Source organism: Cladophialophora psammophila (assembly GCF_000585535.1).
Source record: "Cladophialophora psammophila CBS 110553 chromosome Unknown aczJe-supercont1.25, whole genome shotgun sequence".
Classification (NCBI taxonomy): Eukaryota; Fungi; Ascomycota; class Eurotiomycetes; order Chaetothyriales; family Herpotrichiellaceae; genus Cladophialophora; species Cladophialophora psammophila.
In genome coordinates this window covers 37137-50741 of record NW_006912946.1, presented here as the reverse complement: position 1 = coordinate 50741, position 13605 = coordinate 37137, and the positions used below count along the sequence as shown (strand labels likewise).

Here is a 13605-nt window from a genome sequence, read left to right as displayed (position 1 = left end):
ACCTTAACTACTGTCCTGTCGTCGGTCCCGACGACAGGACGCATCGTGGAGGGGACATTTTCTTACTGCACATCGAAGAGGAACGACAGCCTAATTGGAAGGTGTTAGTCATAGTCCCGGACGCAGACTTACTGTTTGGGGTCGCGAGAACGTAAAGCAGGAAATCGACTGACTGCTCAACGCTTGGGCGGGTGCAGGGAGCGCACCTTTTCCGCATCGCTCAGGGTCGTCGGGGACGAAAGGTCAGTCAGAGAGGCACATGCTGTCTCCCACAGCGGCATGAAGAACAAGAGGCCTGGAGGGACGGAATATTGCTTTTGTTGGCGTGGGTCCCCCCTTGAGGTTGAATGGGGTTGTATATTTCTATGCCCTCCTCCGCGGGAGATAATATGACTTGTACATATGCCCGGATCAGATCAACCGCTTCGTACGCACGTAATGTGGATGATTCAGCCTTGCCGTCTAAAAGTCCATGTCCAATGAATGCATGCTTGATTTTATGCAGCTTTGCTGATTCTCGCCATAATCCAGACGCGGAAATCCCACAAGTGTGTCACAAAGTGGTCTTTGATCAGTACGGCACGGCTTTGCCCAAACTCGACTTGTTCGTCACAAGTTGCCATTCCCTGCCCTCCTCATCCCAGGGGGATATCTCACCGCACCGTTGAAGACCGCTTTCTTACCTTCTCCATCTCCATGTCCAGGCCCAAACGAAGATGCTGGTCCTGGTCCCTGTCCCGCTCCGCCTCTTCTGGATGAGTTTTCCGCACGAACTCGCACCTCGTCCACTTTGCCCTTTGCCAGACCGAACCCCGGCGTCACCCACCCTCCACAACTGCAGCGTAAACCCTGCCACGCAAACTTGCCGATGTTGGCTCCGCACCACTGCGTCGGACATGTGAGTCGGCCGTCCAACTGTCCCTCTGACAGGACCGGCCTCATCCACGACAAGGGGTGGAGAAAGATGTGTGCGCATGGGTCCCCGGCAGTGATTGCTGCTGAGGGGTCGCGGTGCGGAGGAGGCTTGTGAGGTAGGACAAAGTCGGATTTGGCGAGCAGGCGCCTGCATTTGCGGCATTTGATTTCGACGTTGGCAGGGAGAGGAGGCGCCGGGGAAGGTGACGACAGAGTTATGTCTGGGTTCAATATTTCGGTCGGCTCGTCGTTGTCTGGGTCGAGGAGGGTGAGGCTCTGAACCCTGTCGTTGAGAAGGTCGCTCCCGTCAGGTTTTCCCGTTCCTGAAGACGAACTTGGGATGTCGTCTGGTTTGCTGTTGTCGTCATCTTCCTCATCCCGAAAACTGATATGGTCCATCTCCGGCGCCCGATTTTCGCTCAGTGCGTCTAGCACATTCCGTGAATTCATCCACCGTCGGTAAATCTTGTGGCTTTCTAGTTGTTCCTGTGTTGTCGGGCAGCCCATGGCTTCGTACATGCGGAGTTGCTTGATGAACCCGGAATTGGGTTCAACCTGAGGCCGACATTCGCGGACCAAGGCAAGGGCGGAGTCCAGTGTTAGCAGTGTGGGTGGTAGGGAGACCATTTCTGGTGCTGATGATGTTGACGACGATGGAGACGGCGCGGAAGCATGCGCTGGGGAGTTGCTCTGAAATTCAGTATTCAAGATGTTTGCTTGTTGGCGAGAGTGCCACAGGAGATAGGCTATGACGATTGTTGCAGAGCGGGAGACGCCCATTGCACTGCCAGATACAGGTTAGCTATCATTGAAATTTCCTGATAAACCGAGTTCATAAGAGGAATGTGGTAGAGGTAAATCTTTGGCGGCAGCGGCGGCAGTAAGGTGTTTCTCTTCGAGACAGGATCAAACACTCTTGTCACATTGGTTCTCTCATGTCCATGTGACAAGGGATGATCAGTCACGTCCGGAGACGTCTTCGCTGAATCCCAACGCAGACACTGTGCTTCATGTTGCAGCCTCATCATGTCCGGAACCCCTTTTCCATGGCCTCAGCCTTGCGGCGAAAAGAGTACCCAATCACGTGATCTAATAGCGGAGATTGAGCCACGCATGGAAGGCTGTGGTCCCAGCCGATCTTTGTTGACCTGGATGGATTGTAGCTTCAAAGACAGTGCCCCTTCACATGCCTCGATACTCGATTGAGGGGACAGGTCCCGTCTTGACCCAGAGTGGCGGTACCCTAACAGGGACGCTCAGCGTGGCAAACCCGAGATTCGGCCAAGCCGCCAAATGCAAACCTTGGGATTTTGTGGAGGACGCGTGGTCTGTTCCAGCCTGCGTACAATGTAGGCCAGTCGTTCAGAAGTACGGCCGGCTTGGCCGGCTCAGAGTTTTGAAAACTTGTTGCTTTACGAGATGTGGACCAGGCGCTCGGGTTCCTGATAATTGTGGTCGCCGATGGGTGCCCATAGTTGATTTCAACAAGGACAATAGATAACGCCCACTAAAATGAAAACCAGGCACACGGACATGCGCCAGTGTCCTATGAGGCAGATTTGCGCAAACAAGAAAAGGGCTGCAGTGGCCAGAAGCCAGGAGGAAAGAAGAAACCACCTACCAGTGTACAAGAACCCCGCCCGGAATCGGGCTGATGGTGCCCTCTTTGAGGGAAGCGCCAGAGGTGTCAAACTGATTGGAGCCCGAGTACTTCAAACCTTGATGAATGAAGGCATTGCTCCGCGGAAAATGGGACAAAATGTTGGAATCGTAGACATCGTCTAATGGAATATGCAGGTGTTGGAAACCGCGAAGCGAGGCCCAGTCGTTTGAAAACTTCCAGTCCAGGACCGAAACAACATGGGTGATGTTGGAGCCCTGGAGGATTTTTGGGCGACGCAAGGCTTGGAATCTGAAAAGATCTCGTCAACATGCATCATCAGAACTTCCCCTTCATTCTCTCTATCAGCCTGACTTCGAAAGCCGTTAAAACAAGTTGAGAGGAGCGGCGGCATTTACAGTGCGAGATGCGGATGGAAAGGACATGACACCAAAGAACCTACCCATCAATGTACAGGTTGTACCCTGGGACCTTGCTCGGCAGGGTTGGGAAGTCCATGTTGGCTTTCAGGATACTGCAGCTCAGGTGATTTACGGATTGGGACTCCAGATAAGGAAGAGGAACCGGCCAAGGCCAGCCGCCGCGTGCACAGGGAAATTGGCGGTGAACGGTGAAGGGTGGACAGAGACCCGAAATGTGGATTTTTGAACGGTCCCTTGTCTTGCTCGGAGAGTGGGCGATGATTCCGGGTTGAGGTTGCGCTTTGTCGTGTTGGCTAATGTCTTTCTTGACGGGGAGAGAGCTGAAATTTTCAAATATACAAATGGAGTAGTGCGAGGGCGACAAGAGATTGGTTCGTACTGGGTATGCGGTTGGCGCCTGACGGTGGTGGCCTTGAAGTGAAGCCTGGAAGGCCTGGGAGCCTGGAAGTTTGGAAGTTGAAGGGAAAGAAAAATCGAAAGAGCCTCGGCTGGTGCCAAGACTCGGGCGACCGTCGCGTCTGCTTTCATTTTGCGTTCGCTTTCAGCTCCCTTTCGCCTCGCCATGATTTTGGTCTTGAAGAGTAATCAACGAGTCCACTAGTACCGAGTACGAGGTATATAGACACCAAAATCCCGTTGTCACTCAGCGGTGCAGACTGTGCGTGTGAGTGGTGGCTCGAGCACCTGCCTGCGCCGCCACATCAGATCTGACGGTATGTCCTCCATATGGCTGTGGCGTTTACTATTATATCCGTGGCTGGAGAGTTGTACGTAAAACGATCGGCAATCAATCAGCATTTAGCCGGCAAGAGTAACGAGGGGTACCAGAAAAAGAGGAGCGCCGAGGTGAGGTCGGAGGTTTAATGTCTCATTGGCACCTTAACGACGGCCCGTGGCGGCGTTCAAAGAGGCTGCGAGGCGGATAGCGACTCTCTGACAACGAAACCACATGAAGGTCTTTTTCATGGCACCTCTGGCTTGCTCAGGAACCCATTATAGCATTGGAGAACAGAACCAAAGTCGATCACAAAACGCTTCATCGCAGAATCTGGTTCCGGGCCGGCACAAGGATCAATATCATGTCCCAAGTTCCAAGCGGTTGAAACTGGCCACCACCTTCCTCGAAAGGAACCGCAAGCGACGTGAATGAAGTTTCTGGAAACGGGACTAGCGGCCTGTCCGCAACTGTCCGCAACTGTCTGCAACTTGTCGGTCTGGGATTTTGGAAGCTCGGAAGAGATGGTGGGTTTGCGACTGGGGGGGGGGTGGTCTGGTACCTGATAGGAATCCCCACACCGCAAAGGGATCGAATCCGCAGTTGGTGATCCTTGTTGGGCGTGCCAGTCACCAGGGCACGCTTTTCCGGCGACGTGATCTGAGATACGACGTCAGTTTCGGCCACTCGCAATGTTTCCCCAGTTTCTTCCAGACCCGCTCCTTCATCCACCCTTGGCAGACCAAGAGGATCCAAGAGGTGACTTCTCGAATCTCAATCGGATCTTTGCCCCTGTCTGGCTTCTTGCTCCGGAGCCAGGCGCCGTTTCGAGGCATACCTACCTACCTTAGGTATTCAAAGTACGCCTCCTCGTCAATGCGCTGGCGCCATCATTTGTCTGGAAACTTCACCCACCAGCCGATTGCCCATTCAGGTCACAGGCTGGAGAAGTTGATCAAACTGACCATCTCCCTGGCCAATCATGCCGTTGCGGTTGGCTAAGCGCCAGCCTTGTCGGCTTCCAAGGCTTCAAGCCCTCAAATGGAAGGCAGCAACCTCCTTGATTCCGCTACCGAATCGAGTTTGTGCACTTTTCCAATTCTTGCAAATGATATGATCCACACGCTCGAAATCATGCTGAAACCTGTGCCACCCCTGCCAACCACAATAGACTATCAATCGAATACGAGGATGTCGCGACCCCTGTCTCCTTTCACCCGTCTGTTTGCAGTATGCCACCTCAGGATTTTCCGAGGGCAGAGAGGACTATGGTCCCCGAATAGAGGGGACAAAGAGAACATGGCTCATGCATGCCTTGATCATTTCGGGAGTCGTGTCTACCGAGCTTGCCGGTGCCACTTCACCGGAATGATTGGATGGCGTCCCATCGCCCTTATGAATGAAGCTGGCGCAATAGCAATTCGTCGAAGTACGCAGTACTAGGTATACAGCCCACCTGTGAAAGTGTGCAACAGCAAAGGAGAGCGAGAGAGGTCTTGACTAATCACGGAGGGGTGATAGTGTGGGCAACGGTCGGCTCTGTAGGGCGTCACAGTCAGCTTTTCGTAGGGCAGAGTACTGGGTCAGAGAGGGCGTAGGGCTAGGAATTGGTACTGATCATCTAGAAGGAAGTCGTTAGGGAGAATCGGGCCCAGAGTCGCAGCAATTTGATTCCGCCCTCACCTGCATCCCCGACATGGCCGCTAGGCGTTAGTGGACAGCACAGAAACAACCTGTGGCTCGAGTCAGTAGCCGTGGAGCCATGCAGGCAATCAGTCTCGGCATACCCCATCTTCTCGAGGGAAGGTCAAATGACACTCCTCTCGAAGTACCCTATACTGGATCAACTCCCATGTTTGATACTTTCTGAGAAGGGTGGCTGCCAACACACAGCACCAAAGGAGGGACCCTTGGTACGAGGGTGAGCCGTTAGCTCCCGCTTGATTTCTGGTTCTAGGGTTTTCCCAGTGCCCTTGTCAGCGTGGCACTTGGTGCCTACATACCTAGGTATGACGTGAAAGCAAAGACGAGCCCTCGTACTCGCTGGTGCTGTGGGCGACAAGGAGCCTTGGAACGAGGGATCCATTGGAGCTAGACCGCCTATGGTGAATGCTCAACATCACGAACCCATGCCCCCAAAGAAACCTTGTTGCAGCAGACGACCAGGCATGATCGATCTGCGCGCACACCTAGGTAGGTGCACATTGGAACTCCCCTGTTCCCTTGTTCACTGCCTCTTGTCTTTTGTCGGCAGTGCCTACCACAGGAGGATTTGGGAAGGTTACGGGTAGGAAGATCTGTCCGCAGTGTGCAACAACGGGCGCTCTAGGTAGAGATCTTGCCCGTTTGTGGAAAGGGAAGGCTGGAAGGACGGGACCTCGTGCGGCGTACAGGAAAAGCATCTCGCATCACCCTAACTAAATTATGCAAAACGCAAACAACGCCACCAGGAATGATCCCGCTTTTTCCGGGATGCTAGTCATAAGGCTTCAGCTTGGGACGACCAGACCGGCGGACGGGTCCAGGCGGGACCAGAAGATGAGGGACTCGATGGGCGGTTGGCGGCTGGCGGTTGGCAGTGCTTTTTTTTTATGGTAAGATAAGAGGATGATGGATGATGGCTGATGGGAGAAGGAGGAAGAGGAGGAGGAGAATGATGGGATGCTGGTTGGAACCATGATGCCGTGCTCGCCGAGTCACAGTCCTCGTGTCATGGTTCTGGCCCTATCACGCGTCAACAGTCCACCGCAGAACTAATGCCTGCGAATCATTCCCTACGGGCATCAGCTCGCCTCTCACACGGAGCGCAACAGCCATGGCCCATGAGATGCCCAAGAGGCCTCCCTGGTCGCCCTGGACGTGGGCATCATAGGGCTCAGGCCTACTTTCTCCTCAATTCCTCGTTGGTCCCACCACTAAGCTGCAGGCAGGTTTTGGCGGGGCAGCCCACAGTCCAGCGTTGCAGGGGCTACCAGGCATCTCTCTCACACCTCGCCTTTACTTAGCTCCGTGCACCACTCGGTCCTGGCCTTTGGTCTCTCCCTTGTCTCAGCGACAAGACCAACTACTGGTACTTACCTACGATTCCTGGCTCTTGCCTGGGTGCCTGGTTGGCTCGCCCTATCGGGTGCCCACCTTGACTCTGGAGTCCCCATTATCACCCATATTACTTACGGAGAGCCATATTACCGCCTGGGGGTACACGAGGTCAGCCCATGCCGCCTTTCTCCCCTTCCCCTTCCCCTTCCTCATGGGCCACCGTTCAACCTAGCAAGGTTGGGTCTCAGCCATCTTGTTTGCTTATTGCCAGGGGGGCTCAGCATGCCGTGTGTGCGTGGCTCATCATGCGCACAAATGATACTTGAATGCAAGGGATCAGGGCACAGAGCACATTGTATGCTACTTACAGTCCTCGGTAGTACATGGTAAACGACGGCAAAAAGTGTGGAAGCTGCTGACTCGATTGAACCTTGCTACAGCAGCACTGACGACGGAACAGTCCCTCCGCGTGTGTTTGCGCACAGAGCCGAGTCAAGATGATATGTACCTCGTACGGAGGAACTAGGTAGATACTCGTATGTAGCGTGGAAAGATGAGGGAGCCAAGGGAGAGGGAGATGCGGGAGGTTGACCAAGCGCGCCCCCGTCCCCGACCCCGATGTTCCATCGCTTCGAAAGAGACCCAGGAAGCAAGCACAGAGAGCGAAGAGAAAGATTAAACCTTGCATCTCGACCAGCCATAGGCTCCTAGGCCCCCCAGGACTAGCCCGGCATGGTCTGGTCGGGGCGACCAGGGCTACTAGGCTCCACCCTCCTGGCCTCTCTCGGAACGGATGCAGCCTTTTTCTGCGGTCTTTTACGCTAGAAGCCACGCCGATCTGGGCTGCGTGTCGTAGGGCTGAACCAGCCCAGCTCCAGCTCCAATTCCAGCCCAGTTCTGTCTGATCTGATAGCCTGACGAGAAAAAAAAAAAGCCCATGGGCGCCAGCGCGTGCTGCCGACGGTCGAGACTGGCTCACTCGTTAGGCCCTGGTCTCCTAGAGTTTCCCGTTTGCTGGCTGCCCCTCGAACAGCCCTGCTGAGAACGTTTTTCAAGCCACTCCACTTGGATCCCAGCTGCCCTGCCCTACCCTGCCCTACCCTGGCCCGATTTGCGAAGAAAGAAGCAAAGCGCAATCGCATGGCGACATGACTGACTTCACACAACGACTGCGGAGCTCGTCCAAGCACTGGAGCGTGCCATTGTCATTCTCATAGCCATCGCCCTACCTGTCTTCGTCAGAGAAACTATTCTAGTCCTTCCACGCCTTCCACAACGATCCTCCCTCGCCTCGACCTCCCCCCTCACCACCTCGTCCCAATCCTCAGCCTGCGAGACCTCGTAACTCCCCCCTTCGTACACTACGCTTGCTACGGCCATTGCTGGGTGTCAAACCCAAAAGAAACCAAGAACGGACAGGACCCTCTCATTCCGCTCACCTATACCGTGGCCCTGCCCAACTGCTGGCTGTGTCATCCCCAAAACAGCCTGCGGGTGCGAATCCTACAAGCAAATCGCCGTCTGCCGCCTTCCCTCACCTCCCATCCTCCCTCACACCGCATACCTCATTCTTATGCAGCATGTCTATCGCTCCTCCAACTTGCTGCCCGCCTGACTGTGGCTCCCCAGCCCGTTCGACAAACCCCTCCTCCTAGGCTCATTCCTCATATCTGCGATCCCTCCATTGACTGGTCCTCAAATACTGTCATTTCCATTCTGCCACCCGTTCCGCCTTGAGAGAGAGGGTGACGAGAAAGTCTCCTCTGCTCTCCATCCTGTCCTTACCGCCAGACTCTGTAACAACCCTGTACTTTTTCAACCCACGAGATAGACTGCTACATTACTTGTTCCCTTGAGGGAAGTCATATCCACACATCCCCCCCCTGTTATACCACCTATCGGCCAGAAGACCACTCGAAGAATTTAGCCCTCGGCGGTTCTGGATATACCGCTCAAGAAAAGAAGAGACCCCTTCCCCCTGGCCCAGGACACCCAAGGGTCAGGCACAGGTGCATCGGCCAAGTCACGCAAACAACTCAGGCAAGGCACACATATCCAAGGACGGGGCGCCCGCGAGGAGCTGCATGCCCTCGCCACAATCAAATCTAAAAATCCGAGCAGCCATTCCTTGCAGTATAACTACCCAGCTGAGCTTTTGTTGCCTCCCGCCATTTTCGGATGTTGCAGTGGCCGTGAGGCAAGATCACCATGGATATCCGCAGGACTGGCACCGCCGGAATGCGTATTCCATTACCACCCTGCAGAGACAATGCTGCTACGCCTCGATTTACTTCTCGGTCCAACTCCCAAAACTCAGAGGACTCCCTTCGACCTCGAGAAGCCATGGTCATCCCGGGCGCTCGCTTTAACGACGTCCCTCCACCACTGCCGCCCCCTCGATACAACAACGACTTGGCCCAGGGAGTCGACATTGCCTGGAAGTGGGCCAACGGCGAACCCTTTGACACACAGCGACAACTGGCGCCCATAAAGCCGGGCTCGAGCCTGTACGGCGGCTATTTGGACTCAAAGAGCCACTTTGTTCGTGCTCAAGATACCGATGAAATGGACCTCGATGACGACGATTACGTCCGCCGGAGCAGCAATGTCTCGACGTTGAGGTCACCCTCGCAAAGCGACATACGTCTGGCCGGCTCAGTGCCTGCCTTGATCCGGAAACCGCCATCTCCAACTCTGGGAAATCCGAGGTGAGTCAGCCGTGGCATCTTGGGCCAAGCCCAAAATTTCAGCTTAACCTTTTGTTCTGTTTTTCCGTGTCTTTTCATCCTGTCGAAATCAGGGCGTTACAGTGTCGTATTTTACCGGCTAATGCTCCACTGATCTGTTTGTTTGGGGTTGTGGTGTTGGTGCCCTTTTTCCTTTTTCTGGTCATTTCGCACGCGTCGTGGGGGCCAAATTGCCACCCCGTGAGCCGTTAGCCGTAGGTGGCAATGGGCGAGGAATGCTGATGAAATATTCTATTTTAGACTACAAGGTGAAGTGCCCTTGGCACAGCGAAATTTCGACCGCTCGTCGCAAGCATACGATCAAAGACTTTTGTCCAAGATCGGAAAGTCGAATTCGCCTCCGCGACATCAGCGTTCGGGCTCAACTGAGTCCTCGCCTTTTGGCACGAAACTTTCCCTGCAAACAAAGGATTCAAAAGTCCAGTTATTGTCAGCCAATGAGCTTCCTTCGGCGCTCTTTGATCCGGTGTCCAGATGGATCACAAGTCCGGTATCAGCAGGCGTCTCACCGGGATCGCGACCGGGATGGCGTGACTACAATATGGATCATCGGAGTCCTTCAATGGACAGCGCGACTAACTCGCTCGTGTTGGACCCAGAATTGTTTCTTCAGCCTCGACCGAGCGGTATGCCTGCAACTGGCGGCACCGGGCCGGGATACGATGAAGTGGCCAGTCTTGCGAGCCGCTCACATCGCGGCAGTTATGACCAAGGATTTTTCGCCGAAACAGAATCCGACATTGGAGGCGAAGATGGCAGCGCATTCCGCAATCTCAATCTGAGCGACCGACAAGAGCAGCAGGTGGGTCGGCTATCTTCTAAGCAGGGAATGAAGCGGCGTGCAGGGTCACCCCCATCCGATGTGGCTCGGGACGACAAATCCCCGTCACGTGGTAACGCTTCAGCAGAATCGCTCCCAAAAGTCCACACGGGCGCGTCTGGACGCTCGCCGGTGTCGAAGTATTATCAGCCCAAGTATGGATCTGTTTCGTCGACCGCGTCGAGCGTCAGGCACAACTCATATGCATCGTCTGTGGCTCTTTCAGTGGCCGGCAGTAGCATGACCAGCATTTCTTCCTTCGAGCGACAGTCACCGCTAGACCCTGCTTCCCAGGCTGCATATATAACCTCGGCCCAGCCTGTTTCGAGCCCTGCCACGTCAATTGCACCATCTAGAAAACCGTCCACGCAATCTCCTCTCGATACAATACCTCCCCCCCCAAAGACATCTATACAATCCGTCATGAGCGACTCAAGACTCCCTCCCGCGACCCGCGTTGGCAATTACTTTATCTGCGACTGCTGTCCCAAGAAGCCCAAAAAGTTCGACACAGAGGAAGAATTGAGGTAAGTGGACACCGTTGGGATTTTGTGCTGCCCACCCCACACTCCTCCCCAGGGTGTGATCTCCCATTTTGTGTCCGTGGATGCGACGCTGATTGTCGACCAGAGCGCATCAAATGGAGAAACAGTATACTTGTCAGTACTGCAACAACCGCTTCAAAAATAAAAATGAGGCTGAGCGTCACCAAAATTCTCTACACCTACGGCGCCATTCTTGGTCGTGTGCGGCCATTACGAGCTACGAGGCTGCATTTCACCCATCCTCTCCTTCGACGTCTTCTTCTGCTCCAGCCCGTGCTCAGACGGACGTGTGCGGCTATTGCGGAGAAGAATTCCCAAATCTACCTCAGCCGGACTGGGATCGCCGGATCGACCACCTCACCAATGTCCACAAATTTGGCGAGTGCAACCAAGCAAAGAAATTTTACAGGGCGGATCATTTCAGACAGCATCTCAAGCACAGCCACGCTGGGCAGAGTGGGAAATGGACCAACATGCTGGAAAATGTGTGCTTGCGCGAAGAAGTCCCCCAGGATCCCACTGGAATTTCACCAAGTGGAAGTGACTCAAGTCCAGGACGCGGCCCCAGCAGTCTCTCAGACCGGCCCATGGGTGGTGCCACGATTGACGAAGCCCAGGACGAGACTTGAAAGGCGACAATTTGGAATCGGGATTCGGTCCTAACAACCCCTCCATTCTGCAAGGATGGGAGAGGAAAGGTTGAGGGTTGCAACTGATATCTACGGCTGGCGGGAGGACCCGAGGTGCAGGATAGGGATGCTAACCGGCTCGAGAATTCTCTGGCGGCTGTCGACCCCGCCATCCTTTGTTGGAGTTTCCTCTCTGGACTGCCAACTGTCGCCAATTACTAGTCTTGCAGATGAGTGCAGAGGATCGAGGGTGCCGATCCCAGCTTTACCCTTTGCTCGTCTCCCTTAAAGGTCATGGGAATGGTTGGATGGCTTGTGGCCGGATCCTCTTCGGTCATCGACCCTCTACCTTGTCATGCAAAGGACTTCGAATCAGAACGGCTCCCTCCAGGCCTATGACGACTATATGCGCGACGATGTTACGACTCGCAGCCACCCACGGACTGGGGGGGTGCGAAAAGGAACGCAGTTACTGCCAGGCCAATGATCTTTTTTCGCAGCGTTTCTTGCTTGTGAGGCAGCAGATGGCAGTCTCAATGATACCTTAATTGACGTCAGACTATAACACGGGATCACATCGACGACGCTGCCTGGATACTAGCTACGAGCATAGCACTAACTATGCCTTTGTATCATGCTTCTGTGTACTCGAGAACAATTTACATTTCGCACACAGAAGGAATGAATGTGGGCAGCAGGGCCTTTCGGCACAGACTTAACCCGACAGTGGATCACCCCAGGCACCACACTCGCCCACCATGACCACTTTTCACAATTCGCCCGTTGGCAGGATAAAAGGCACCGTGCTCCCATATCACTGGGGTCTTTCTGGCTTGTATGGAGATATTTGATGGTGATGTATCCATCACTCAGTTAACAATTGCGAATAGCGGAATGTGGTCACCCTGCGACCAATTGGTCCAAATGCACACTTTGGTGCGGGAGCTTTCTCGTCATTAGCCCAGTACGGGATATTCACAGGCGGCAAACATTCATCCTGGGCCAGGGATGCAGAGCCTCGGACCGTCTGTGGGTACATCGGTGTGCTGGTCACAGTCTCGACGATACTTACTAGGTTTCTACCTGTCCAAAGTCAAGGGAATGTGGAGAACTAGCAGAGCTCTGGACCTCTTGGGTTCAAGGGATCCCCTTCACTGCTTTGCCCGAGCAGTACCAACGACTCGACGGACCTCAGACTATCGCAAAACGAGTCACAAATCTGCATTGGACCTATTGCGTCGTGCCACGCCCCTAAAGAACGAACGAACCAGAATGTCCGACTTGGACGCATCTTGCTATCATCCGTGGTGACCGGCGGAATCAGTCATTGGTTGTCGCTCTCGACTGCTCTCCCTGACCATTTGGCCAAACCCAGAGAGGCAGAGCACATCAGAAATTGACAAGCCACAACGCAAACAGGCTGCTGACGACATGGCCTCGTTGACCCCTCATCCGGCGTCTTAGTGCTTACCGCCCATTCCAGGAGGGGACCTCTGAAACTTGATCAGGGTACGGAGTTATGATTTGACTCCTCTTGAGATCGGATCAACAAACGGCCTTCAAACGGATCGGAATATGACCAGCATATTGGTTTAAGTTAGACCATCGGATTAGTCGGTGATGCACAGCGGCCCCCTCCCCCTTGTGAATTAGTTGAAGCGATGGGACGGAAAAAATGTTGGAAGGATTTCCCGCCTTCTTTGACATAACAGTCCAGAATTTTAGCTGGAGCGCCTCGTCTCAATGCCAAGGCCCTCTCACAGTATGGGGGTGCCTCTGCACAGCGCCGCACATCACACCGGAATTCCCTCTCGTCAGCAAATGATTCGTATCACCACCGCCAATAGCTAGCGCTTTCGGCAAGACCATCCGACCACGACCATGTGCTGGGCACCCCGAAATTCGACCCGACCCCCAGGGTTCGCCAAACGTCAATGGAGAGATCCATGATCCAGCCACATACGTTGCTCGTCTCGACTGCCTTTCCCGGTTTCAGCGAATAGTCGTTCCCGGGGCAAAGGCGGTGGAAGTCGACTTGGCCAGCAGGACGAAACGGGATGTCACGGAGAGAAGATTTTCACTCATCCAGTCTCTTTGCAGACTGCAATGTAACATCATGAAATGAAGGTACCAAGGACCCGTACGGATAGAG

General features: G+C 54.3%; 2 protein-coding genes across 2 annotated transcripts; one reads left to right on the top strand and one right to left on the bottom strand.

Annotated features, from left to right (window-relative positions):
* Nucleotides 1–609: 609 nt before the first annotated feature.
* Nucleotides 610–1542, bottom strand: A1O5_11293 (uncharacterized protein; the record flags this gene model as incomplete). Its single annotated transcript, XM_007751865.1, has 1 exon — nucleotides 610–1542. The coding sequence occupies one exon, from the start codon at nucleotides 1540–1542 to the stop codon at nucleotides 610–612; it is 933 nt and encodes a 310-aa protein (XP_007750055.1).
* Nucleotides 1543–8920: 7378 nt separating this feature from the next.
* On the top strand, nucleotides 8921–11453 carry A1O5_11292 (uncharacterized protein; the record flags this gene model as incomplete). The annotated part of the gene is made up of 3 exons (XM_007751864.1): nucleotides 8921–9420; nucleotides 9700–10806; nucleotides 10910–11453. The coding sequence occupies 3 exons, from the start codon at nucleotides 8921–8923 to the stop codon at nucleotides 11451–11453; spliced, it is 2151 nt and encodes a 716-aa protein (XP_007750054.1).
* Between the last annotated feature and the right edge of the window lie 2152 nt (nucleotides 11454–13605).